The sequence below is a fragment of the Chiloscyllium plagiosum genome, unplaced genomic scaffold (genome assembly GCF_037043375.1).
Source record: "Chiloscyllium plagiosum isolate Xiang-an unplaced genomic scaffold, Cpla_swu_hap1 HiC_scaffold_21, whole genome shotgun sequence".
Classification (NCBI taxonomy): Eukaryota; Metazoa; Chordata; class Chondrichthyes; order Orectolobiformes; family Hemiscylliidae; genus Chiloscyllium; species Chiloscyllium plagiosum.
The window spans coordinates 23783185-23810698 of NW_028270159.1; the positions used below are offsets into that span (position 1 = coordinate 23783185).

At 43.5% G+C, this 27514-nt stretch overlaps 1 protein-coding gene across 5 annotated transcripts in view; it reads right to left on the reverse strand.

Annotated features, from left to right (window-relative positions):
- pbx3b (pre-B-cell leukemia homeobox 3b) overlaps positions 1 to 27514 on the reverse strand; it is a 253444-nt gene that overhangs the window by 32184 nt on the left and 193746 nt on the right. For all 5 annotated transcript variants that reach the window (XR_015760711.1, XM_043720212.2, XM_043720211.2 and 2 more), the window contains one exon: positions 10407 to 10542. Coding sequence is in view for 4 of the 5 variants with exons in the window: in XM_043720212.2 (XP_043576147.1) it covers positions 10407 to 10542 (136 nt within the window). In the remaining variant the exon portion in view is untranslated. The remainder of the gene's footprint in view (positions 1 to 10406; positions 10543 to 27514) is intronic.

The following is a 27514-nucleotide window of genomic DNA, read 5'->3' on the forward strand; positions in this document are numbered from 1 at the left end:
AAAATGTCAGTGAAGTGCCAAACCATGCTCAGCTGTTCACTTTCCATTTTTACTGTGCCAGCATAAACTGCATAGCACTTCTCCTTTCCAAAAAAATTGACGTTAGCTTCTTTTTATTTTGTTGCTGCTTTCAAAGTAGCAGGTTTGTACTAAGCAATTGTAAAGGTCAATCAGGTGAACTTCATAGAATATGAGTTCCCTGATTATGGCTGTTAACCTGGGACAATCAGGAAAACCCTGGCTGACTGATATAAACAGGATATTACTGGCCATAAACAGGTCCAGGCAGCGGGCCGTGGAGGGGGTTGTTAGGGCCGACTGCCTGCCCCTCTTCCGCGGTTACATTAGAGCCCGGGTGTCCTTGGAGAAGGAGCACGCGGTCTCCACCAACACCCTGGAGTTGTTCAGGGAGAGGTGGGCGCCGCAGGGAGTGGAGTGCATTATTTCCCCCTCCAACTCTATTTTGATTTAATCCCTGCCCTCCCCTTCACTGTTTGATCACACAGCATTGCCCTTTGATGTGAAGGGCACTGCTTGTCACTGGCGACCTGGGTGTTTCCTTTCTTCATAGTGGTGGAAACCGAATAAAGATTTGTGCACCTTGTGTCTTTCACTGTGTCCCACACCTGCACACATACATGGGTGGTGGGGGAAAAAATAAGCAGTACCGCAGTTAGGCGGTAGTGTGGGGGTTTAATAAAAGAAAAAAAAAAACAGGAATGTCAGAGGTTCTGTTTACTCAAAAAAAACAGGAGTGAAAAAAAATATATAAACAGGAGATTTAGATTCTCCTCCATTTAGGGGACTGACTCTGTGCTGTCTGGTGCTACAGTCAGTATGTTAGTGTTGGTTTCTGCTTCTCTTTTTTTTTGGAGGGGGGAAACCTGATTCCTGAACTGGCTGAATTATTTAGCCAGTTTGTTAACTGGCATTTCTTTGATGCACACAATGTATTTCAGGTGTAACTCAGTTCTCATTAGGGGGTTGTTGTTTAACTGGCTGGTTACAGCCTGTGTGCTACTCTTTTTTTCTTTTTACATTTTGAGAAAAGGACAATGCTAAATTTTGTGGTAGGGCTTAGCCCTTGGACTCTAGTTTTTTGTATGTATCCTCACTGTTTTTGGTGTTTGGACTGAGCCCTTATGGAAGACATACATTTTACCAGAGCAGCTGTTCCAGTGGGGAAGCCTAACCCTGGGACTGGGCCTTTGAAGAGTGAACACCTGTGTGTGTGCTGGGAGGTGAGCACTTGCTGTATCCTGGAGTTTGGGAGAAGACCTTTCCTTCGGGAGTGCACCAAACCCCTGTGAGTTAAATGCACCTGTACAATGTACTGTTCCTGTGAGTGGGCCTGGTTTTCCAAGGCTGGGCCAGGACTCCATGGAGACTGAACACCTGTGCTGTGGGGTGTGTATTTGCTGCCTTTGGGAGTGGACTCCACTTCTGACGATGCATGCTGTAATCTGGAGTGGACTCTGTTCCTGAGAATGGACTCTATATTTTTGAGGACTCTATATCTAGACTCTGCGTGCACCAGAAAGGACTCGGTGTGTTTTTTGATAATTAACTGTATTATGACGTTTGTTGGGTCTATCACTTGCACTGTCTTCCATATCCGTGGGCCTGGCAGGCCTTGCTGTGAGCTGGGGAGCTCATGGGTCGTCCTGAAAGCTGTCACCCCAAGAGCCGGAGGGTGGGTAGGCCATCCTGTGAATTTGAAGGTTGGTAGGCTGTCCTAAAAGCCAAAGTGACCAGGGTGGGTCACCCTGATGCCAGTCGCCCTGAGAGCCAGATGGTGGGTAGGCCATTCTAAGCGCTGCCGTTCCAAGAAGGGCTAATCGGAATGGGCTGTCCTAGAGGTGGTCGAAAGGTGTGTCAGAGCAGCCGAGAGCCAGAAGGTGCGTAGGGGCAGGCTGAGATCTGGAAGGCTTGTGGGCTACCCTGCACGCTGTCGTCCCAGGGAAGGGGACGGGCTGTCCTAGAGGTGGCCGGAAGGTGTGCCAGGATAGCCCACTGACCTGACGGTGCATTGGGGTGGGTGAGAGCCCAATGGTACATAGGGGCAGACAGAGAGCCAGAAGGCGGGTAGCCGTCCTCAGCACTGTCATCCCGGGCAGGTACCGGGGCGGGCTGTCCTAGAGGTGGTCGAAAGGTGCCGAGGGTGGTTAGTGAAGCCGGAAGGTGGGTAGGCTGTCCTGACCGCTGTCATCCTGGGCGGGTACCGGGGTGGGCTGTCCTAGAGATGGTCGAAAGGTGTGTCAGGATGGACGGAGAGCTGGAAGGTGCATAGGGGCAGGCTGCCTTAAAGTGGTCGGAAGGTGGGAGGGGCGGGGGCTTGCTGGGTCTGTATTGTATGCACTTTTTTTTCTGTAACTGGATTGGTTTTTTATGTACAAATGTCATTGTTGCTGTCTTGTCATATGTGAAACTGGGGTTTGAGGTTTGTCCTCATCTCTCTGTAAACTGGTTTAACGGTAGAGTTTGAGGCCTGGCTTTGCTGCTCCTCTCCCTTGTAAAATTGCTGTTGTATACAGCTGTAAATGTTAACTGTTTTGTTTAAACTGTTTTGTAATTGTGTAATAAAATAAAAAAAACAAGTTCTGAGACCAAAATCTCGGCTCGCCTAGGCCGCTGGGCAGGACTACTCCGAGTGCTATCTTGCAGGAGTCGAGGTCATAAACCAGCTGGTGGCCGCCATGCTGTGGTACCGACTGGTCACTTTGGCCCCTCCTCCTGGTTTTGTCGCTGACATCCAGAGAACGTTGGTCGACTTCTTCTGGGACAAAAAGATCCACTGGGTCGCTGCGCAGATTCTGAGTCTCCCTATTGAGGAGGGCGGTTAGTCGCTGGTGTGCGTCCACACCCAGGTCGCAACGTTCCACCTTCAGACCTTGCAGCGAAACCTTTATGTCAAGCCTCCTCCTAGGTGGTGCGCCCTGGCAACCTATTTTTTCCGCCAGGTGCGTAACCTCAACTACGACACGCAGCTCCTGTTTGTCGACCGTGACGGTTTGGAGGTCACCCTCAATATGCTGCCTGTCTTTTACCAGGACCTGATCACTGTCTGGAAGATGGTCGAATCGCGTCGCGCCTACCTGCCGGCAGGAGTAGCGGCTGTCGTCAGGGAGCCGTTGCTCACGACTCCGCACCTCCGTACTCGTGGGTTCGAGTGGCTGTTGGAGGGGAGGGCCGTGGCGGCAAGGGTGACCGGATCAGGGACGTGCTGGGTGCCGGGGGCCTGGGCTGGACACTGCTGCAGGACATAGCGAGCAGGGCAGCGGTAGATGTCAGGTACTTGGCCACCGCCATCCGACACCTTAAAACGGCGGTGCTCAGACCCGATGTAGTGCACCAGTTGGAGGATGCTCAGGTGTGCGATGGGATCCCATCGCGCTTACCCCTGCCTGGACGGAATTTCACATTGGCCCCAAGGTCCCGTACTTCTCGCAGGAGACTGTGCCCCACAACCTGAGCCGCCTCCGGAATTTTAATTTTGTCCCTTTTAAGGACGTAAAAAGGCAGGCCCTGTATCGACTGCTGCTGCACACCGTCCACCTCTTCTCCCTCATCCACCGCCCGGACACGTCTAGGCGTGCCCATTTGCCACCGGGCAGTGAGGATCCCCAGTGGAGGGCTCTCAATGCGGGAGTCCTCCCTCTTTCTCTCGGGGATCTGGGGTGGAGGGTGCTGCACGCAGCGGTCCCTTGCAACCGCAGATTGCGGTGGTTCACGGACTCACAGCCCAACTGTGAGTGCTGTGGAGTCCATGGACCATGTATATATTGGGTGGAACATTTGCACTCCCGTTTTGATTTCCTCAAAAACCTCCTCCTCTGCTTTTGGTTGCACTTCAGTCCCACGCTCCTGATCTTCGGGCACCCAGTACGGAGGGGGGAGGGCAGGTCTGAAGACCTCCTTGTGGGTCTGCTCCTGGGCCTGGCCAAACTGGCCATAAATCGGTCCAGGCAGCAGGCCGTGGAGGGGGTCATTAGGGCCGACTGCCTTCCCCTTTTCCGCGGTTACGTTAGAGCCTGAGTGTCTCTGGAGAAGGAGCATGCGGTGGAGTTGTTCAGGGAGAGGTGGGCACCGCAGGGAGTGGAGTGCATTTTTTTCCCCCTCCAACTCTACTTTGATTTAATCCCTGCTCTCCCCTTCACTGTTTGATCACACAGCATTGCCCTTTGATGTGAAGGGCACTGCTGGTCACTGGCCACTTGGGTGTTTCCTTTCTTCCTGGTGGTGGAAATTTGAATAAAGATTTGTGTACCTTGTGTCTTTCACTGTGTCTCACACCTGCATACACACAACATGGGTGCTGAGGGAAAAAATAAGCACTACCGCAAAAAAAAGGAAAAAAAAGAAAAAAAAAAACAAGTTCTTTGTTTCTTCTTTATTAAAAAAAAGACCAGGCGTGTCAGAGGTTCTGTTCACTCTGAGAGCTGCCTCTGAGGGAGCTGGAACTAGCGTGGAGTGAAGGTGGAAAGAAGAGAAAACAGGTGGAGAGGAGACTGATTTTTGTTAAAGGAAGAGAAAAAAAAACAAAAAAAAAAATCAGACATTCTGTTCATTCTAAGAGCTGGCTTTGAGGCAGCTGGATCACTGTCAAGCACTCTCCATGTGTAAATAAAGGGTGATTTGGTGATGAGATATTGGCCTCTGTGGAGTTATTTCGTGGCAACAAGAGAAAGGCATACTCCTGAAGAAATTCACTCGCATCAGTCATCTTTGAGTTGGTGTAAGCATTTCTAGCATTATGCTGTTATTTGGGAAGCTTGACTCATTCGATCCTGCCATTGAAGACTGGGCCCACTAAATGGGAAGAATGTGTTTTCTTTTCCAGGCAAATGACATTGGGGCAAATGAAAATCAACAAGTAATTCTCCTGACAACTGGTAGATCTGCAGCTTTTTGTTTTTTTAGGAGCCTGAGTTTCTCTGAGGCACCAGATACTAAAACCTTTCAAGACTTGACAGATTTAGATAAGGAATATCATGATTCCAAGTCTCCTCTGATTCTGAGACACTGTCAGTTTTACTCAGCAATTCAAGAACCAGAGGAATCTGTACTGAGATTTTTGACTACGTTAGGGAAACTGGCAGAGGCATGTGACTTTGGTTTAACCCTTAATGAGAAACAGACACCATTTGGAATGTGGGATTAATAATGTAACCATGCAAAAGTGCCTACTAGCTGAAGCTCAACTGGACTTCAAACAGGCACTACACTGGCTTTATCATTGGAAAATGCAGTAGGTGGAGCATATGAGTTGCAGGATATTCCTATGGAAGTGCTGAGCTTGGGGAACACCAGTTGGTTGAAGACATTTGCATAGCCATCAATCAGGACATATCCTGAACAGAGGGACTCTCGGTCAGCCCACAGCAAAACCCCAAAACAAAGTCAAGCTCAGCCAAATGGTTAAAATTTTCTTCAGGAACTGGGCCACTAAGCCACTGAAGTTACTGCAGTATGCAGACTCCAAACAGCAAAAGTGTCCTACTAGACCTAAATGGAGTAAGAGAACTCAGATCTGTATCCAGGACAGAAAGTTTACCTGCAAATGGTTTGGAACAGGTAAATTACTCAGCAACATCCAAAACAGAACCAATCAAAATAAACATCTGCTTAAGTGGTCACCCAGTTCTAATGGAGGTTGATATTGGCGTGTCCGTTGCATTGATTGCAGAACCAGTAAAATTCTTGTGGATTCCAACCCTTAAGTCTGTACAAAACCTCAATTCAACTGAGAACTTATTCCAGGGAACCTTTATAGATGAACGGTACAACTTCGGTTCTGGTCTCTTATGAGAAGCAGCTGGTTCAGTTATCTCTGATTGTAGTAAAAGACTCGGGCCCAAGCTTGATGGGGAGAAACTAGTTGAGAAAGATTCATTGTGATTGGCTCAACATTCAGAAAATGGTTGCCCGAGTAAAGTCCTAAGTAAATATATGGCAGTTTTTCAGAAAGGTCTAGGGACTATCAAAGAAAATAAGGCCATCTTGCATGTTGACCAGGAAGCAATTCCATGATTTTGCAAGGCCCGCCCAGTGCCATTTGTTTTATGGGCAAAGTAGAGGTAGAAATCAGAAGACAGGAAAGTGAAGAATTATCAAATCAGTCCAGTTTGCGGAATGGGGAGCATTGGTCATCCCAATTGTAAAGCCTAACATGTCGGCGTGCCTGTTGGGGTATTTTAAATAAATGGTAAACCGCTTTTTGCAGCTGGATAAAAACAGTCCCTCACCTAGAGGATTTAATGCAAGGAAGGCAGGTGGGGGGTCATTCACAAAGCTGGACATGAGCCACGCATACTTGCAATTGCAGTTAGATGAGAAGTATACTTCAATTAACACCCATAAGGGTTTGTACCAATGTACGAGACTACTATTTGAGATCAGCCTGTGTAACTTTTAAACAGATGAAGAAGAACAAGGTCTGTCTCAGGTTGCCATTTATCTAGATGATGTGCTAGTAACAGGGAAGACCAATAAGGAACACTCAGAGAACTTGAATATAGTCCTTAGATGGTTCTACCAATGGGCATATGCCTGAGAAGGGAAAAAGCCATGTGTTCCAGGCACCCGAAGTGACCTACTTGGGCTACACAGTCAACCAGACCAGGTTACACCCATTGGAAGGTAGTGAGGGCCACAAACGTGCTCCGGCTTCTACATCTGTACCAGAGCTTAGGTCGTTCCTCAGGCTGGTGAATTACTACTGAAAGTTCATAAATAACCTGGCCTCCATCCTGCCAACTTTGCACCAAATCTTAAGACAGGGTCAGCCTTGGAAACGGTTGCCATTTTACTATACTCCTTTTACTACAAGCCATTGTGAAGAAACAGCTATCATACTTTAAAATATTGGCATACCATGATCCCAAGTGAGATGTCTCCCTATAGGGCATTGGGATAGTATTAGGTGGCTGAATGGAGAGGAACACCTGATAGTGTATGCATCCATGACTTTGGCCAATGCAAAGTATAAATATGTCCAGATAGAGAAGGAAGGTTTGGCAATCATTTGGAGTCAGGAAGTTGTACTAATACCTTTACGGATGCAAATTTGTAATAGTAACAGACCAAAAACCACTGCTAGGTCTGCTTAAAGAGGACAGGGCAGTGCTGCCCATAGCTTCAGGCTGAATTCAGAAGTGGGTTCTAATACTAAGTACATATAATTACAGTTGGAATACCGTCTGGAAAACCAACTAACAAATGTGGATCCATTGAGCCACCACTCTCTGGCAATACACAACTGATGGTACCACCACCTGGAATAGTCCATAATGATTTTAAATTTTTTGGATACACTTCCACTCACAGCTTACAATATCAGACTTTGGACGCAGAAAGATCTGGTCCTGGCAAAACTGAAACAGCTGGTGGTGATGGAGAAAAACCAAAGGACTGTCACAACCTGAATTGAAACCTTTTGGACGTGGACAGACCAGATCACAATAAATTATGGCATATTATTATAGGGAGCAAGAGTAACTGACCCAAGCAAAGATCACTGACAGATACTGATTGAACTCCACCATCGGTTATTCAGGGATTTCCAAAATGAAGATGTTGGCAAGACTGATTTCTCGTGTTCAAGACTGGATACAGACATAGCTGGGTTGGTGGAGCAGTGCCCAGAGTGCCATCACAGACAAAAATTACTGCCAGCAACTCATCTACATTCATGGGAATGACCGGGTAAACTCTGGACTCGGTTACAAGTCGACTATGCAGATCCTTTCATGGGCTCAACGTTCAACTCCGTTGTGGACGCCCACTTAAAGAGGCTGGATGTGCACAGTGTTCATTCATCAAACATGAGGATGATGAGAGAAAAACTGTCAGCATTTTTTTCTAATACACAATCTCCCAGAAATGTTGGTCACAGATAATGGTCTATCAGTTACCAGCAGGGAATTTGCATATTTCCAAAAGTTGAATGGTTTACGACACATCAGAATGGCTCTATACCATCCACTCTCCAATGGTCTGGTAGAAAGAGCAGTCCAAACTTTTAACACTGGCTTAAAGAAACAGCCAACAGCTTCACCAGATACCAAACTATCCTAGTTCCTATTTGATTATAGGATCACCCCTCATGCAACTACAGCGATAGCTCCAGTTGTGTTGCTTTTGGGAAGAAGACTCCGCACCAGGTTAAATCTGATCTAACCAAACATGGGGGTGGGGGGCATCAGGGTGAAATGGCATCAGGGATGCCAATGTCAGACACAAGACTCCTTCAAAGCGAGAGAGACAGTTTACTACATGGGACAAAGTTTGGTGTAGGAACTATGGGAATGGCCCTGCATGGATAAGAGTCATGGTTGACGTGAAGTCAGGTCCAGTGACATATAAAGTTCAGGTCGATGTGACAGTCCTGAACAAGCACATGGCCAACATGAAAGCTGCAAACTCACAAACAGTGCAGGAGTAAAACGTGCCTGGCTCCTCGACAGCCTTTCCAACTGTTCCAGAACCAGTGGATTCTCCCTTTCCAAGTGCTGAAGGTACCTCAGAATCCGAGATGAAAATGGCAGATGTCACCACCTTAATACCTTTGCCATCTGAAGAGAATGAAGTTTTTCCGACAGTCCAGGCACAAGAGGTGAGCTACTGTGCATTACATGCCACTTGTATTAAAGGCAAAGTAGGAGGAACATGACCCGGTGCTAACATTCTCCAGGAGGAGCTACAAATAAAAGAACTGGCCAATGCCCTTAAACTTGGAGGGAGGCACGTAGTGATTACAACAAGTCAGCCAGGTGGACCTCAAACAAAATTGGGTGTTAATCTGGTCCAATCAATGAGCCCTGGCTAACGTAAGAAAAACAATGTCAGATATCCTGTGTTTTTTGTCTTCTGTACCTTAATCATGAACACATTGTTGATAGGGGCAGTGTTTTGGAATTTTTAAAACTCCCATTGTTTAAAGTGGATCAAATTTTAATAAGTGAGTGAGTGAGAGGTGTTGTACTCTCAGATCTTTCTTCTCCAAAGAGGTTACTAGCTTTAGTATAGGTTATAGCATTTTAATCTTGATTGTTAATTTCAGCTCTAAACTCAGGTTCACATCTTCACAACTGTTCCTGCTACTATCATCTTTTAGTACCATCCTGCTGTCACTAACTAGCTATTATCATTAGCTTTTAATGCCCATTTGATGCCATCATCATGTTATTTTTTGGACCAAGCATCATTGCCGGTATGATACACAGTTGTCTCAGTGCTGCCCTATATCTTAGTGCACATAACATATACCACAAAGACTGTGTTCTGTTGAAACTGAGGTCTTGAAGTTTAACAACACTATTTACATTGCTATCACATTAAGACTTACAGATACTCTGTGATCTGTGCTTACTGATGTTACTGTACATTCTACACAAACTACTGTACTGCCTCCACTGCATTGAGAGCCTGACTGAAGGCAAGGTTTGTTATCTTTCTACTGGAACATCACATGTCATGATGTCATGCAACTGTCTTAAATAAACATTGCCTATCTGGTCTAGAATCTATGCAATAAGACAACATCTAATATGTATTACTGTGCAAATACATCATGACACAGAGCAAACGATAACAACTAGTTCTATGAGTTCTTTTAGGGAAAAGTTTGCTCACTTGGACAGCTCTTTCAAGCAGCCAGCCATTGCAATGACAGGCTGAATGGTTTCCATCCAACACTGTGAGATTCTATGATGTATTTTATCTGCAGGAGACAGTTAGGTACAACAGGTGCAATAATTGCTGGTCTATAAAATAAATTAGCCTAAATAGCTGAATAAATATGCATATAGGAATAAATTTTTACTTTTAAAACATCAGTTCCTGTCTTGAAATAAGAAATTTCTTAATAGGCTACATAGACCTGTTGCAACTTCCACATGACAAAGAAAAGCTGAATAAAAACTAGATCATATTGCTGCTTTACATTGTAACAAGTTTTCACATGGTGAAATTTAATTCAAGAGCTTTGGGAATGGCCAATTCAATCTAAACATTATGATTCTTAGTGCATCATAAATATTTACATTTTGATGTAATATTCAATTAATCTCAATTTACAAGTATTTAATCTGGTTGTTTTACATTAAACAAATATTTTCAGTCAATTATTACTCTATCTACTGTAAAGTTCCAATATTTGTCAATTTCTGTCTTTTTTAAAATCTAGTCAAGTGATACCAAGTCAGAAGATGAACTAAATTAAACGAACAGCAATTCAATCATCAATTTTATAGACCTGAACAAATTTCTTCGAACAGAAAATATCAATACACTGAATCCATACTCATGTTTCTAACCAATTTTTCCTGTCTATGTTCCAACATTAACTTGAGAGCCAAGATTTTCCTTTTGACTAAATTCAAAAACTAAAAGTTGTCTCAACTCACCTGTGATACTGTGATACTGCACTTCTTTGCCAACTCTTCTTTGGCTTCTTCACTGGGATAGGGATTGCTGAGGTGTGAGTAAAAATACTCATTCAAGACTTCTGTTGCTTGTTTGCTGAAATTGCGTCGCTTTCGTCTGAAAACATGAAAGATTTTAAGTTTTTTTTAGATTACTTAGTGTGGAAACAGGCCCTTCGGCCCAACAAGTCCACACTGACCCGCCGAAGCGCAACCCACTCCCCTACATTTACCCCTTCACCAAACAGTACAGGCAATTTAGCATGGCCAATTCACCTAACCTGCACATTTTTGGATTTGGGAGGAAACCAGAGCACCCGGAGGAAACCCACGTAGACATGGGGAGAATGTGCAAACTCCACGTGGAAAGTTGCCTGAGGTGGGAATTGAACCCGGGTCTCTGGCACTGTGAGGCAACAGTGCTAACCACTGTGAGGCAGCAGTGGTAACCACTGTGCCACCGTGCCAATGTGTTTTGTAAACATCAAGCAATTCTATCTTAGAGTTTAGTCAGAAAACTTGTTCCTCGACACATTTTTTTCCCATACACACACAAATGAACAAGCCATGAAACAAGTTAAGTTTGAATAAATCATCAAAAAGAATATTTTGTTTTTCCCACTTTTGCTTTCTTACCACAATGTCAAAGCAACAGAATTTTGAAAGTTTTTCCAACAATTTTTAAACCTACATTTAGCTAAAAATTCAAAAATCCACTGAAGCAAAAGAAAACAGCCAATGACAATATCTGAGAAAGATAACAACACTGAAAAGAACTGTTAAACTGCAGCTAGGCCTGTGAAAACACATCATCCAACACTCAAAGATAATTGGCATGTCTCTAAAATTCTACAAGCATCAGACCTTTGAAAAGTGAAAGCATAGTCTTTCAGTCTAGATCCTATATCATACTAAAATATAAATATCAATAGCTTTTCTACAGGCCTCCTGACTTGACTGTGACCTAAAGAGACAATGTGCCTGTGCAGACACTTGTTCTTGTACCTTTCAGGATTGCTTTCTCTATTCCTCTGGAGAGGTTAAATGGAAGGTTCCTCTGCATTTTACAACACCAGAACTTTGCATCATTCCAACAACGAAATGCCCCCTTGGTTTTTCTGCAGCGTAACGATGAATGCTCATTCCAGCACAGCACATGGAATGTCCCTGGAGTAACATTCATCTCTCTATTGTGCGACCACTCTTATTGCCTTCTTTACTCTCTCTCCCCCTTTGAATAAATCATTTTAAAAATGCACATCTGCTCAATTTAACTTGTGCAAAGTTATCCAAATTCTCTAAAGACATCTTCCAACTGTTTTTAATTATTATAATTTACCACACCTGCTGATGACCCGGCTGCCAGTGAAATTACTTCAGTTTGTTTCAGTCTCTGTCTACAGGTGCAATGTGTGTTGCATTAATAGAATCGGTACTTTTAACAAACCAGCAGAGATCTTGATCGGCAGTTTAAAACAGAATGGCAATGGCCTTCAAAGCCAGTGTAATAGTGACTATGACATTACTGTTGTATTTGAGCTGTGGCTCTTGTGGCAGAGTAAGAGTGTACCAATCTCTGAGCGAAACAATCTGGGGTTTGAGTCCAACGCCTACTCTAGAGGTGTGTCACAATGTCTCTTAACAGGTTGTTTAAAATATCTACTGTTGTATTTGGGGCTCTTGTAGCACAGTTGTAGTGTCCCTACCTATGACCAGGAGGCACAGATTCAATTTCCAAGGTTGTATGCTATTCTGCCATCTCAATGACAGCCGGTTGCACATTTTAATTCCAATTCTCGGTTGAGTAGCGTGCTCATATATCAACTTGGATTGTATACCAAATATCAGCATGGAGCATCATTTGAGTCTTCAAAATTTCAAGACATCGTGATGCCTGAAAGCAAGTAATGAAATTCAGGTTTAGGAAACCCTGGATTGAGTATGAAATACCATATATACTCGTGTATACATGGAATTTTGAAGACTGTTTCTTTTTTAAAGCTGAAATTAGGGAGTCAACTAATTCACGGGGACAAGTTTTGAGGGCTGAAATTCATGAGCAAATCCAGTTTAAGAAGAAAAACAATGAATTACAGTACAGGTAATTACTGGATAAAAACAAGAGACCGCTATAAAAATGTAAAATGTCAAAGATTCATTGAAATCCTGCAAAATCACACTATTCAACATCGTCATGGCCTGGTATAATGGCAGACTTAAAATGAAACATTTATTAAATTCTGATTGTGTAAGCATCTTGAACTTTCCCGCCAAATTCTTCTGTGTCCCTCCCATTTATTCTCATATGTTATGAACATTTACAACATTATCTTTAATTCTTTGACAAATGTGTTAAAGTATGTAGCTAATATTTATTCTGATTTTATTCAGATAAAATGGCACAGTTAAAATGGTTAATATTTTAATGATATTAACTTTTGGATGTATAGTGAACAAATTGTGATAAGTACCAATAGGCTGAATGAGTCGAAATGTGCTGTAGTAAACCAAGTGTGGTAAGTAGAGTTATGAATGAATGAATAGAGATGCAATATAGTAAACAAAGAGCAATGAATAGTTACCAGTTTGAATGAATGAATGCGATTTAATGAGATATAGTAGGGTCGACTTAGACATGAGATATATGGAAAATACAAGATTCTTTGGCCAAAATAAGGGGTCGACCTTTACATGAGATTGACCTTTACACTGGTATATATGGTATGTCACAAATATATTGACAAAGAAAATGTTCTTCAAATTACTTGGATTCACAGGCTTGCATTCTCCTGCACAATAGCTGCTTTACTCTCCTTCCAAACTTCCATTCTATTGGTGAAGAACATGCAAACTGCAAGTGGCAAGTACAAAAGAAGTTGGTGTGTGTTTTGGGAGTGTCAGCTGGGCTTACTGGCAAACTTTCACCATGAAGCAGGAAGATTGTGGGCTCAATTCTCACTTCAGGATTACAATATACAGTCTTGGCAGGGATTTGCATGCAATATTAAATAAGTGCCACATTATTAGGGGATGCCATCTTCTTATTCAAATGAATACAAAAATTCTCACCAAGTCTTTCTCCAAAGCACATGTAGGCTCTCCTGATTTCCTAGAATACACTCTCGACCAACAAATCCAAAACTGATTAACTAATTATTCATTTCATTTCTGTTTAATTACTTACCTGTGCATATGAGTCATAGATATGTATAGCATGGAATCAGACCCTTTGGTCCAACCTGTCCATGCCGACCAGATATCCCAACCCAATCCCGGCCCACCTGCCAGCACCCGGCCCATACCCCTCCAAACCCTTCCTATTCATATACCCATCCAAATGCCTCTTAAATGTTGCAATTGTACCAGCCTCCACTACCTCCTCTGGCAGCTCATTCCACCTTCTGCATGAAAAAGTTGCCCCTTAGGTCTCTTTTATATCTTTCCCCTCTCACCCTAAACCTATGCCCTCTAGTTCTGGACTCCCCGACCCCAGGGAAAAGACTTTGTCTATTTATCCTATCCATGCCCCTCATAATTTTGTAAACCTCTATAAGGTCACCCCTCAGCCTCCGACGCTCCAGGGAAAACAGCCCCAGCCTGTTCAGCCTCTCCCTATAGCTCAAATCCTCCAACCCTGGCAACATCCTTGTAAATCTTTTCTGAACCCTTTCAAGTTTCACAACATCTTTCCGATAGGAAGGAAACCAGAATTGCATGCAATATTCCAACAGTGGCCTAACCAATGTCCTGTACAGCCGCAACATGACCTCCCAACTACTGTACTCAATACTCTGACCAATAAAGGAAAGCATACCAAATACCTTCTTCACTATCCTATCTACCTGCGACTCCACTTTCAAGGAGCTATGAACCTGCACTCCAAGGTCTCTTTGTTCAGCAACATTCCCTAGGACCTTACCATTAAGTGTATAAGTCATGCTAAGACTTGATTTCCCAAAATGCAGCACCTCGCATTTATCTGAATTAAACTCCATCTGCCACTTCTCAGCCCATTAGCCCATCTGATCGAGATCCTGTTGTAATCTGAGGTAACCCTCTTCGCTGTCCACTACACCTCCAATTTTGGTGTCATCTGCAAACTTACTAACTGTACCTCTTATGCTCGCATCCAAATCATTTATATAAATGACAAAACGTAGAGGGCCCAGCACCGATCCTTGTGGCACTCCACTGGTCACAGGCCTCCAGTCTGAAAAACAACCCTCCACCACCACCCTCTGTCTTCTACCTTTGAGCCAGTTCTCCCTGTATTCCATGAGATCTAACCTTGCTAATCAGTCTCCCATGGGGAACCTTGTGAAACGACTTACTGAAGTCCATATAGATCACATCTACTGCTCTGCCCTCATCAATCTTCTTTATTACTTCTTCAAAAAACTCAATTTAGCTTGCATATTATAGTTGTTACATTTATAAGAAAAAGAAAACCCTGATTGTACTTCAAAAGTGACTAAGTAGGTGTTAAGCACGTTAGTCTATTGAGGCATGAAAAGTGCCATAAAAGTCCATACATTGGTCTTTGACAAGGTATGTTTGGGACCGGAGTGTTTGATGATCATTAGTTTTAAAACATGCTTTTAATTCAATTTTAACCTCTACGACTTCAGTTTAGAAATGTTCACCAGTATTCAGATCTATTTTAATCCCATGCTATTCCTCATAATATGTTCAATCTGTTATGTGTAACAAACTCCTTATTGGAGCCAAAAGAGAAAATGCTGTAAAATCTCAGCAGGTCTGGCAGCATCTGTAAGGAGAGAAAAGAGCTGACGTTTCGAGTCTAACTGACTCTTTGTCAAAGCTGGATGGAAGAGGTAAAGGGGCAGGAGTTGCACCTTCTGCGATTGCATGAGAAGGTGCGGCGTGTGATGGGAGAGGTGTTCGGTGTGATGGAGGAGTGGACTAGGTTGTCCCGGAAGGAACGATCTCTGCGGAATGCAGACGGGGGAGGGAAGGGAAGATGAGTTTAGTGGTGGCGTCATATTCGTCATGGCGAAAATGGTGGAGGATTATTCTTTGCATGTGAAAGCTGGAGTGAAAGGTGACAACAACAGGGACCCTATCCTTGTTCTGGGAGGGGAGGGAGGGGGTGAGGGTCATAGTGCAGGAGATGGACCACACGCTGTCGAGAGCCCTGTCAACAACTGTAGGTGGGAAGCCACGGTTGGAAAAGAAGGAGCACATATTAAGAGCACCACTTTGGAAAGTGGCCTCATCGGAACAAATGCAGTGGAGGCAAAGGAGCTGAGAGAAAGGGATAGAGTCCTTACAGGACGTAGGGTGAGAAGAGCTGTAGTCCAGATAGCTGTGGGAGTCAGTGGGCTTGTAATGGATATTAGTGGATTGACTATTGCCGGAAATGGAGACAGAAAGGAGAAAGTGAGGACTGCAGATGCTGGAGATCAGAGCTGAAAAATGTGTTGCTAGAAAAGCACAGCAGGTCAGGCAGCATCCAAGGAGCAGGAGAATCGACGTTTCGGGCATAAGCCCAAAGAAGGGCTTATGCCCGAAACGCGATCCTCCTGCTCCTTGGATGCTGCCTGACCTGCTGCGCTTTTCCAGCAACACATTTTTCAGCTGGAGACAGAAAGGTCAAGGAAAGGAAGGCAAGTGTCGGAGATGGACCAGGTGAAGGTGATGGAGGGATGAAAACTGGAAGCGAAGTTTATGAATTTTTCCAGATCAGGACGAGAGCATGAAGCCGCACCGAAATAGTCATCGATGTACCGATAAAGCAGTTATGGGAGGGGACCTGGGTAGGCCTGGAACAAGAAATGTTCCACATACCCCATGAAAAGGCAGGCATAACTAGGACCCATGCGGATACCCATTGCTACACCTTTGATTTGGAGAAAATGGGATGAGTTGAAGGAGAAGTTGTTGAGAGAGAAAACAAGTTCAGCTAGGCTGAGGAAAGTGGTGGTGGATGGAGATTGTTCAGGCCTCTTTTCGAGAAAGAAGCGAAGAGCTTTCAAGCCGTCTTGGTGTGGGATGGAGGTGTAAAGAGATTGCATATCCATGGTGAATAGGAGTTGGTTTGGGCCTTCGAATTGAAAGCTGTCAATGTGTCGCAAGGCATTAGAGGAATCCTGGATGGAGGTGGGGAGGGAGTGAACCAGAGGAGTGAGGATGGAGTCAAGGTAGGAGGAAATAAGTTCAGTGGGGCAGGAGCATGTTGACACAATGGGCCTGCCGGGACAGTCCTTCTTGTGGATTTTGGGGAGTAGGTAGAAACGGGCTGTCCGGGGTTGGGAGACTATGAAGTTGGAAGTTGTGGGGGGGCGGGGGAGAGAGGCATCCGGAGGAAATGAGATCAGAATGGTGCTAGAGACAATGGCTTGATGCTCAGTGGTGTGGTCATGTTCCAGGGGGAGGTAGGAGGAGGAAACAGAGTTGGCGCTCAGCCTCTGCGAAGTAGAGGTCAGTACGCCAGACGACAACAGCACCCCCTTTGTCAACAGGTTTGATGACAAGGTTGGGGTTGGACCTAAGGGAGCGAAGGGCAGAAAGTTTGGATGGAGAGAGGTTGGAATGTGTAAGAGGGGCAGAGAAATTAAGGCGGCCAATGTCGACAATTGTCAATGAAAAGATTGAGGGCAGGAAATTGTCCTGGCGGGGGTGTCCAATCAGAGGTGGAATGTTGGAGGGATGTGAAAGGATCTGTGGAGCAGGGGGAGGACTCTTGCCCAAAGAAGTGAGCACAAAGGCAACGGAAGAAGAGCTCAGCATCATGTCAAGCCCGGAATTCATTGAGGTGGGAACGTAAGGGTACAAAGCTGAGTCCTTTGCTGAGAACAGCACACTCAGCCTCAGAGATACCGTATACATCTTTTAGGGGAATTTGGATTTCAAAAGAGGCAGACAGATTTAGGTCAGTTCCGTGAAGTTTTTTAAGGGTCAGATGGTCAGTTTGGAACAGGAACGAAAATACATCAGTTTCAAGAAAGCATGGGACTACTGCAGTATACCTTTAATCCTAATGGATAAAATGTTTATTTTATAAACATCCAACAGAAAAAATAAACATAATAAGATAATTAGTTTATTTTTGACTTCAGAACAGAAGGTTCTGAGTTTTAATTCAAAAGAACTCAAGAGTTCAATTCAAAAAAGATCTGTTTCTCCTAACAGTCAACCAAGTCAGTTTAGGGGAGCAAGTCACCCTAGCCAAAGTACTTTAGTGTGGAGCCATCAAACCAGGCGAGTTTGGATATAAATCATCAAGTTGTTAGAATTGAGGAAGTTTAGGCCATTAGAATTGTAAAAGGTTAATGCTAACTGACTCAGAAAGGCATTGTTAATTGTATCTATAGTGCAAGCAAAAGGAACTGGAAAGCATCAGTGGAGATTTGAAAGCTGAGATCAGGGTGTTACTGGGAAATAGGCTAAAACATTGTTTCGTTGTTTGTGTTAAGAATTTTTGTAACTATTTCCTACATATACATAGTTTTATTTGTTTATTTCTTCTCTCGTGTAATAAACTTATATTCTGTTGCTAAATAACTTCTGCAGCCTCATGTGTATATGTGGCAGTAACCAACCACGTTGTTAAACAACAAAAAAAGCAATGTGATCTCCCAAGTCAGGTTTCATTCTGGGATCTGACCTATCCAGTATTTCCATCATCTGGGATCATAACAATAAATTATTTTTTATAATTGTATCTTTGAAATGTTGGCCATATCTGAACTGGTATTCTAAACAGTTCACAAGCCAACAAATGTTAACATTTCTTAAGTATACTTTTGCAGCTTTTTTAAAAAAGACTGTTAATGCAATTAAGGCAAATTCTTATGTTTGTAATTACTGCAGTGAACTCAATTGTTGAGTCCCTATTGTTTGTCAGCTGAGACACTTTCCACTGTGCATGTGCAATCTACATGGACAAAGCTATTTTATAGATTTTAATTAGAATGGGTGACTTTTGTTTTCTTTTTTTACCTTGGTTTGTTTGAAGAAAGTTATTTGAATACATACCTTCAAAATGAAACATGAAAACACTAATGACTCCAAGTTTTATATACAGGGAATAATTTACTATAAAAAACACTTAAATAGGACACAGGTATGCAAAAATAAAAATAAACGTGTACAGGTGATAACAGACTTAAACATTAAATTGCATTTATTCTAAATCTGTAACACAATATTACTGTATTGAAGATTAAATCAATTAAAGAATAACACAATCATTATACTCTGAAAAGTTGGCTTTCGATACTGCACTTTTAATTCTCCTGCCCAGGATACAACTTGGCTGCATGTTTGGTTACATCACTGTACCAAGCTCCTCTCCTAGGAGCTAACATATAAATGTTTGGAGAGTGCAAATGCAAGTGTCTGCACTCTGAACATTTAAATTAACTCCAGGTAGGTTTATGGCACACCCTTCGGATCCAAAATCTCTGAAGAGACATCTTAAACTCTTTCTTGGCACCAGACTGGAATTCCAATGCACGCACCCTAATATATTGACTTGAATTGAGTTCAATGCAGAAATAATAAGCATAAGAAATTGTCTTAATTGCATAAACAATTTTTAAAAAGCCACAAAAATACCTTAAGAAATGTAAACTCTTATTGGCTTGTGAACTGTTTAGAATACTGAGGTTTTGCATAATCTAACCGTCTGGCAAACTGGTGGCTGAAACCTTACTATGCTGTTACATCATCAGCTCATTTGAATATAGGTGATAATTACTAATCTCTTTTTCATGCACTTGAGGTAGTACAATTGTGTTTCAGAATGTTCAGTACTCAAATAGTTAACAAATATTAACACGGAGACCTGCAATGCTCAAAGGAACAAATTGCAATCAAACATGCTCATCCGAGATTAACATCATTGCACAAATTCCAAAGCCATTTCTTGTTTAAAATTATTTGTCTTGAGTTAGTGGATCAGAAATGATAATCATTAAGAATATTACTTGCTTTCAATTTTCCAACTACATCCCTCAGTCTTTAAATACATTGACTTATCTTGCACTTCAAGCTGTATTTTCAGAAGGGACTAGGAACATACAATTGTATATTACGTTCGGTGAAATAATGTCAAAAATTACAGTTTGAAAAAAATATATTCCTTCATAAACAATAGGATCAATAAATATAGTTCTAACCTCCCCAGAAAGGGAACAGAGTAATACGAAGGTTGTAGGGTGTCATTTTCAGCAGCTTGCAAAGAGCGGCTGTCATGTTGAGAAAAGTTTTTCAGAACCCTAGAATAGTCAAGTCTGTTGGGGGCGGGGGGTGGGGTTCAGAAGATAAGCTGAGGCAGGGACAAGGAGTGGGAGCAGGCCATCAGCCTTTCAAGCCTGTTGTTCCATTCAATCAAATCCTGGTTGATATGAAATTGCAACCTCGGTGTGGAATCAAATAGGATGCTGAAGCTGGAAACAGTCTGCTTCATTCTAAAACAGTGGTTGGAGAGTGGTAAGAGAATGGAATTTGTGGTAGAGGGCAAAGACAACAGTTTTTGTCTTCAGTGTTTATTGTAGCTTATCCGAGACTGTACATTGAAGAAGCAATCTGACAACACAGCAGCAATGGAGGGCTAAGAGTGGAGATGGTGATGTGGATCTGGGTATCATCAGTGTTAACTTTAAACCTATCTTCAAATATTGTGGATGGTGAGAAGCATGTAATTATGAAATAGAAATGAGGCAAGTATAAATGATGGTGGGGAAATCAGAAGAGAAGCCACTACAAAATATGCTATTGCTAAGACTGGATAGCATCTGCTCCTAGGAGGACCAGTTCCAATACTGTACAACCCAGATGGCCTCCTTCTTCAAAGACTGCAATTTCCCCCCAGATGTGATCGACGATGCTCTCCACCGCATCTCCTCCACTTCCCGCTCCTCCGCCCTTGAACCCTGCCCCTCCAATCGCCACCAGGACAGAACCCCACTGGTCCTCACCTACCACCCCACCAACCTCATACACACCATATCATCCGTCGTCATTTCCGCCAGCTCCAAACGGACCCCACCACCAGGGATATATTTCCCTCCCCTCCCCTATCAGCGTTCCGAAAAGACCACTCCCTCCGTGACTCCCTCGTTAGGTCCACACCCCCCACCAACCCAACGTCCACTCCTGGCACCTTCCCCTGCAACCGCAAGAAATGCAAAACTTGCGCCCACACCTCCCCCCTTATTTCCCTCCAAGGCCCCATGGGATCCTTCCAGATCCGCCACAAATTCACCTGCACCTCCACACACATCATTTACTGCATCCGCTGCACCCGATGTGGCCTCCTCTATATTGGGGAGACAGGTCGCCTACTTGCGGAAGTTTCAGAGAACACCTCTGGGACACCCGGACCAACCAACCCAGCCACCCCGGGGCTCAACACTTCAACTCCCCCTCCCACTCCACCAAGGACATGCAGGTCCTTGGGCTCCTCCATCACCAGACCACAGCAACACGACGGCTGGAGGAAGAGCGCCTCATCTTCCACCTAGGAACCCTCCAACCACAAGGGATGAACTCAGATTTCTCCAGTTTCCTCATTTCCCCTGCCCCCACCTTGTCTCAGTCCCAACCCTTGAACTCAGCACCGCCTTCCTAACCTGCAATCTTCTTCCTGACCTCTCTGTCCCCACCCCCACTCCGGCCTATCACCCTCACCTTAACCTCCTTCCACCTATCGCATTTCCAACGCCCCTCCCCCAAGTCCCTCCTCCCTACCTTTTATCTTAGCCTGCTGGACACTTTCCCCATTCCTGAAGAAGGGCTCATGCCCGAAAAGTCGATTCTCCTGCTCCTTGGATGCTGCCTGACCTGCTGCGCTTTTCCAGCAACACATTTTCAGCTCTGATCTCCAGCATCTGCAGTCCTCACTTTCTCCCCTAAGACTGGATAGGTAAAGCTGGCAGTAGGTGAGAGCTAAACAACATTGGAGGTGGATATTGTGGACAAATCAAGACAGCACAGTGGCCAAAGATGTCGATTTGGGCATAAAAATGTAAAGAAAGACATTTAAAATGGTCTCTAATATTCAACAGTTGACAAATCAGTTGGAGGAATCCTTTATCCCCATCTGCAACACTATGGTGAACATCTTTGCAAAGCTATTCTAATATGCAGTGGGGAGCCCCATAACACAAGTTGCAAGGGCAGTTTTGGATTCTGACATGAACAATCAGAGTGCTGCCAAAGAGCTTTGAGTGTTCATTTAGGAAAGAACTGACTTTCCTGATGAACAACTGCATACAACTATTTCTCATTTCTTTACTCATCTGAAAAGTCTGTTTTCCAGTGACAAGTGTTCACATAGATCCAATGCCAGTACAAGTGGCAGGACAGGAATGAATTGATAACATGCAAAAAGGAAATGGGGCCAGAATGTTCTTACAACAGCATATGAAGTGCAGCCTTACAAATAGTTCACTGGCTTTATGCACCCTGACAGAAAACCACTTTGTCTCAGATGATCCAATTGCATCAACCAGGAATCTTGCAGACTTCTGCTGTTAAGGTAATACCTTTGAGGAGCATTAGAATATCTTTAAGACATTCTATGTGGCATACTTACACAGTCAAAATTAGGCACGCACAAAGTACTATGGATCTACTTGTTGTTGGGGATGCAGTGATTATTTTTGGCAAGTTTTCTAAGTTGTTGATAAGATAATGTCAAACAGAAGATGTGATATTCATGGTCTAAATGAATACCAAGTATCCCATATGCTGTCTATCCAACTTTTCTTTCTTTGTTTGCTCTATTTAACCAAAAATTAGCATCAACTGGCATTTCCTATAGAAACGAACTGAGGCTTCTCTTGTAAAGAAATGGTGGAAGGGAACATTGAGAATCCTGCAGCAAGGCAGGGTATAGCAACACCTTTGATAAAATGAAGCATCCCATGATGCACCATAGGAAAATTATAGAGTAGAGTATGACATTGAGTGTAATGAGTTATTAGATCAGGTGACCAAAAGCTTGGCCCAAGAGGTAGGTTTAAGGACTGTCTCAAGTTAGGAAAGTGAGACACAGAGGTGGAGAAGTGTAGGAAGGGTATTCCAGAGCTGAGGGCCTTAGCAACTGAAGGTGCAATGGGACAGCAATGAAAACTGAGATGCACAAAAGCCTAGAATTAGAGGAGCATAGATATTTTGGAGGTTTGAGGGGAAAATTACAAACAATGGGAAGGATAAAATCATGAATAGATTTTAAAATAAGGATGAAAATTTTAAAATAAAGATGTCACTCAACCAGGAACTAATGTAGGTAGGTTCGGGTGACATAAGTGAACAAAGCTCAATGCAAGTTCAGAGGCAGGCGGAAGACTTTTGGATGACCTCACATTTATGGAGGATAGAATGTGGCAGACCAACCCAAACAGTGCTGCAGTTGTCAAGTCAAGAGATAACTAAGGCATGAATGAGGGTTTCAGCAGCAGACAAGCTGTGATAGGGGCAATGTTGAGTGATGTTGCAGAGGTAGAAGTAGATGGTCTTAGTGATGGAACAACTATGAAGTCAGAAGCTCATTTCATGACCAAATATAACATCAAAGTTGCAAATGGAATGGCTTAATCTCAGATTTTGTCTGGCAAAGGAATAGAATCAGTATCTAGGGTACAGCTCAATTAGGCACTTTGCTTGGAGGACATTTCTGCTCATCCAATGCAAACCATTCGATGAGCAATCTGATAATTAGCAACAATGGAGGAATGGAGAGATGTGGTGAGGTAGAGCTGTGTATCATCAGCATTTTTATGAAAGCAAACATTATGCCTTTAGATGAAGTTGTTGAGTTGCAAAATTAAAAAAAAGGTGAGGGGTTAAGGATAGATTCTTGTAGAACACCAAAGGTAACTGAGCAAGAGAAGCCATAGCAAGTGATTCTTTAGCTACAAATGGAACAAGGTAAAAACAACGACTGCAGATGCTGGAAACCAGATTCTGGAAGAGCACAGCAGTTCAGGCAGCATCCAAGGAGCAGCGAAATCAACGTTTTGGGCAAAAGCCCTTCATCAGGAATAAAGGCAGTAAGCCTGAAGCGTGGAGAGATAAGCTAGAGGAGGATGGGGGTGGGGAGAAAGTACCATAGAGTACAATGGGTGAGTGGGGGAGGGGATGAAGGTGATAAGTCAGGGAGGAGAGGGTGGAATGGATAGGTGGAAAAGGAGATAGGCAGGTAGGACATGTCCGGACAAGTCATGGGGACAGTGCTGAGCTGGAAGTTTGGAACTAGGGTGAGGTGGGGGAAGGGGAAATGAGGAAACTGTTGAAGTCCACATTGATACCCTGGGGTTGAAGTGTTCCGAGGCGGAAGATGAGGCGTTCTTCCTCCAGGCGTCTGGTGGTGAGGGAGCGGCGGTGAGGGAGCGGCGGTGAAGGAGGCCCAGGACCTCCATGTCCTCGGCAGAGTGGGAGGGGGAGTTGAAATGTTGGGCCACGCGGCGGTGTGGTTGATTGGTGCGGGTGTCCCAGAGATGTTCCTTAAAACGCTCTGCTAGGAGGCACCCAGTCTCCCCAATGTAGAGGAGACCACATCGGGAGCAACGGATACAATAAATGATATTAGTGGATGTGCAGGTAAAACTTTGATGGATGTGGAAGGCTCCTTTAGGGCCTTGGATAGAGGTGAGGGAGGTGGTTTGGGCGCAGGTTTTCCAGTTCCTGCGGTGGCAGGGGAAAGTGCCAGGATGGGAGGGTGGGTTGTATGGGGGCGTGGACCTGATCAGATAGTCACGGAGGGAACGGTCCTTGCGGAAGGCGGAAAGGGGTGGGGAGGGAAATATATCCCTGGTGGTGAGGTCTTTATGGAGGTGGCGGAAATGTCGGCGGATGATTTGGTTTATGCGAAGGTTGGTAGGGTGGAAGGTGAGCACCAGGGGCGTTCTGTCCTTGTTACGGTTGGAGGGGTGGGGTCTGAGGGTGGAGGTGCGGGATGTGGACGAGATGCGTTGGAGGGCATCTTTAACCATGTGGGAAGGGAAATTGCGGTCTCTAAAGAAGGAGGCCAAATGGAACAAGGAAATGCGGTACCAGCCAGTTGGATGACAGTGAGAGGTACTGGAGCAGGATGCTGTAGTGAAAGATATCAAAGGCTACAAACAGGATGAGAAAGACAACAAAAGAAATTTACCTTTGTCAGTCAAACTGGATCTCATTTGTGATTTTGATGTCTATTGTTTCAGTACTGTGGCAGGAGTGGATTCAACCTAAGAGTTCCAGGAAATGTGGGTACAAATTTGGGAGGCACCATGATATTAAAGGTCATTGGGGAGAAAAGGGAGATTGGAAATTAGACTGAAGTTTGCAGGGACAAGAGAGTCAAGGGTTAGATCTTTGAGGGAGTGATGAAGGCAGATTTAAAGGTTAGGCAGTCAACATGCATAATGAGATTGTTTACAATATTGGCTAACACGGGAACCAGGAGGGGAAGTTGGGTGACCAAATTTTGACAACAAAGAGAAAACAAAATTTAGTTATTTCAGAAATGTTTAGCACTTTAAATCAAATTCTATTTCACAATAATAGACAACCATTTTAATGAGAATGATGTAAAGTGAGCATCAATGAAAAATAATGAATGGAGACAGGTGTATGAAAATCATTTTAACTTATTTGTTGAGCAACAAATCTGTAGGATTGGATGGAATGCTATCACTGAACTGATTCTATTGTGCTGTGCAAACAATGCTGCACCTGATCCCCTCAGTTTCCTGAAAAAAGTGAGTTAGGCTAAAATGTCAGCACATCATTTCCACTTCACGTGAACATCTAAGATTGTCCTGAAATGTTCCTGAAAAATTGGTAAGCTGCAAATTTGAGCATTAATTTTATGTAATGGATCCCTGCACCATTGACAAAATACCCATTGACAGTCACTGAAAAAAGGTTTGTTCTTTACATGATTAACAATTTGCTAACAAAAGTGTGTGTCAAAAATTATTTGCTTCAAAACTACTTGGCCATGATTTTATTTACGAAGTATGGAAATAACAGACATTCTTCTAACTTTTTGTGAGAAGCGTTTTCATGCTATGGACTCAAATAGTTTTTAAAAAACTAGTAACCAACACCACACCGCTGTTGGTTCAGACCTTCCTTAGCCATTTTCTCATTTGATAGTCTCACTTTTCTGGTTTGTGGCAGAATGACCTAAGCACTCAACGCTCAGCTCCCAAATGTCAAAAATAAAGCTGGATTCTAGGCAGATTAGCTCTCGATTGTAATCTCAAAAATCTACACATATAACTGGTTGTGATCCATGGACAGTGTGCACAGGTAAAAGTGTTGACATAACGTCAGCAATGACAAATGCCTATCCAATATAATATAACTGAAATACAAGTGCTAGGCAAACCACAATGCATCTTCACACAGATGTGACAACTACCATACTATAATATTAGACTTCAACCCTGCTAGGAATATTTAGTGGATAAATACATAAACTCCTCAGAAAGGCCAAGTGAAAACAGTATTTGTCTCTTGCCAGGATCAGTAAATCTGGTCAGTTTATCTTTGGGTCCAAAATCAGCTTAATAAAACCAGTACGGTAAATGTATTAATTGTATTTTGATGCTGGGCATAAATAGGATTAATTAATTAATTAATCTGTGCTCATCTTGTGGCACATTGATTGTGTCCCTAGCTCTGGATCAAAACATCTGGGTTCAACTCCCATCTGCCCTGGTGATGTGCCATAACATAGATCATAGATCATAGAGATGTACAGCATGGTAACAGACCCTACGGTCCAACCCATCCATGCGACCAGATATCCCACCCCAATCTAGTCCCACCTGCCAGCACCCAGCTAATTCCCTCCAAACCCTTCCGATTCATATACCCATCCAAATGCTTTTTAAATGTTGTAATTGTACCAGCCTCCACCACTTCCTCTGGCAGCTCATTCCATACACGCACAACCCTCTGCATGAAAAAGTTGTTCCTTAGGTCTCTTTTATATCTTTCCCCTCTTACCTTAAACCTATGTCCTCTAGTTCTGGACTCCCTCATCCCAGGGAAAAGACTTTGTCTATTTATCCTATCCATGCTCCTCATAATTTTGTAAACCTCTGTAAGGTCACCCCCTCAGCCTGTTTAGCCTCTCCCTATAGCTCAAATCCTCCAACCCTGGCAACATCCTTGTAGATCTTCTATGAGCCCTTTCAAGTTTCACAACATCTTTCCGATAGGAAGGACATCAGAATTGCACGCAATATTCCAACAGTGGTCCTGTACAGCCGCAACATGAATTCCCAACTCCTGTGCTCAATACTCTGTCCAAATAGGTTTCAAAAATAATTGAAAGTAGTTCCTTGGCTGTTCCATAATAAAGAACTGTACAGCACAGGAAAAGACCTTCAGCCCACAAAACCTGTGCCTTGACTGCATTCCAAAATAAAAACATTTTGCGTTTACATGATCTGTATCCCTCTATTTCTTGCCTGTTCACATATCTGTCAAGATGTCTCTTAAACATTGCTATTGTATCTGCTTCTATCATCTCTTCAGGTAGTGCGGTCTACACACTTATCTGTATAAAAAACTTGCCTCTCATATTTCCTTTAACTTCCCCCCCTTTTACCTTAAATATATGCCTCCTAGTAATAAGGGAGAACTATTCATGCATCTCAACTTTATAAACTACTTTTAGGTTACCCTCAGCCTCTGACATTCAAGTGAAAACAAGTCAAGCTGATTCAATCACTCCTCATAGCTATACCCTCCAAACAGATAACATCTTGGTAAATGTCTTCTGTACCCTCTCCAAAGCCTCCATGTCCTTCTGGTACTATGGCAACGATATTCCAAACATGACCTCAGTATACAGCTACAACATGACTTGCCAATTTTTATACTCGATGAAGGCAAGCATGCCATATGCCTTCCTGACTACCATATCCACTTGTGTTGCCACTTTTAGGAAACTGTGAATCTGTATGTTGAGATCCCTCTGAATACAGCAGGAAATGCTTCTAAGAGTGCTGCTATTTACCATATACTTCCCTCCTGCATTAGACCTTCCAAAATGTATCATCTTGCATTTATCTGGATTAAATTCTACCTGCCATTTCTCTGCCCATGTCTCCAGCCTA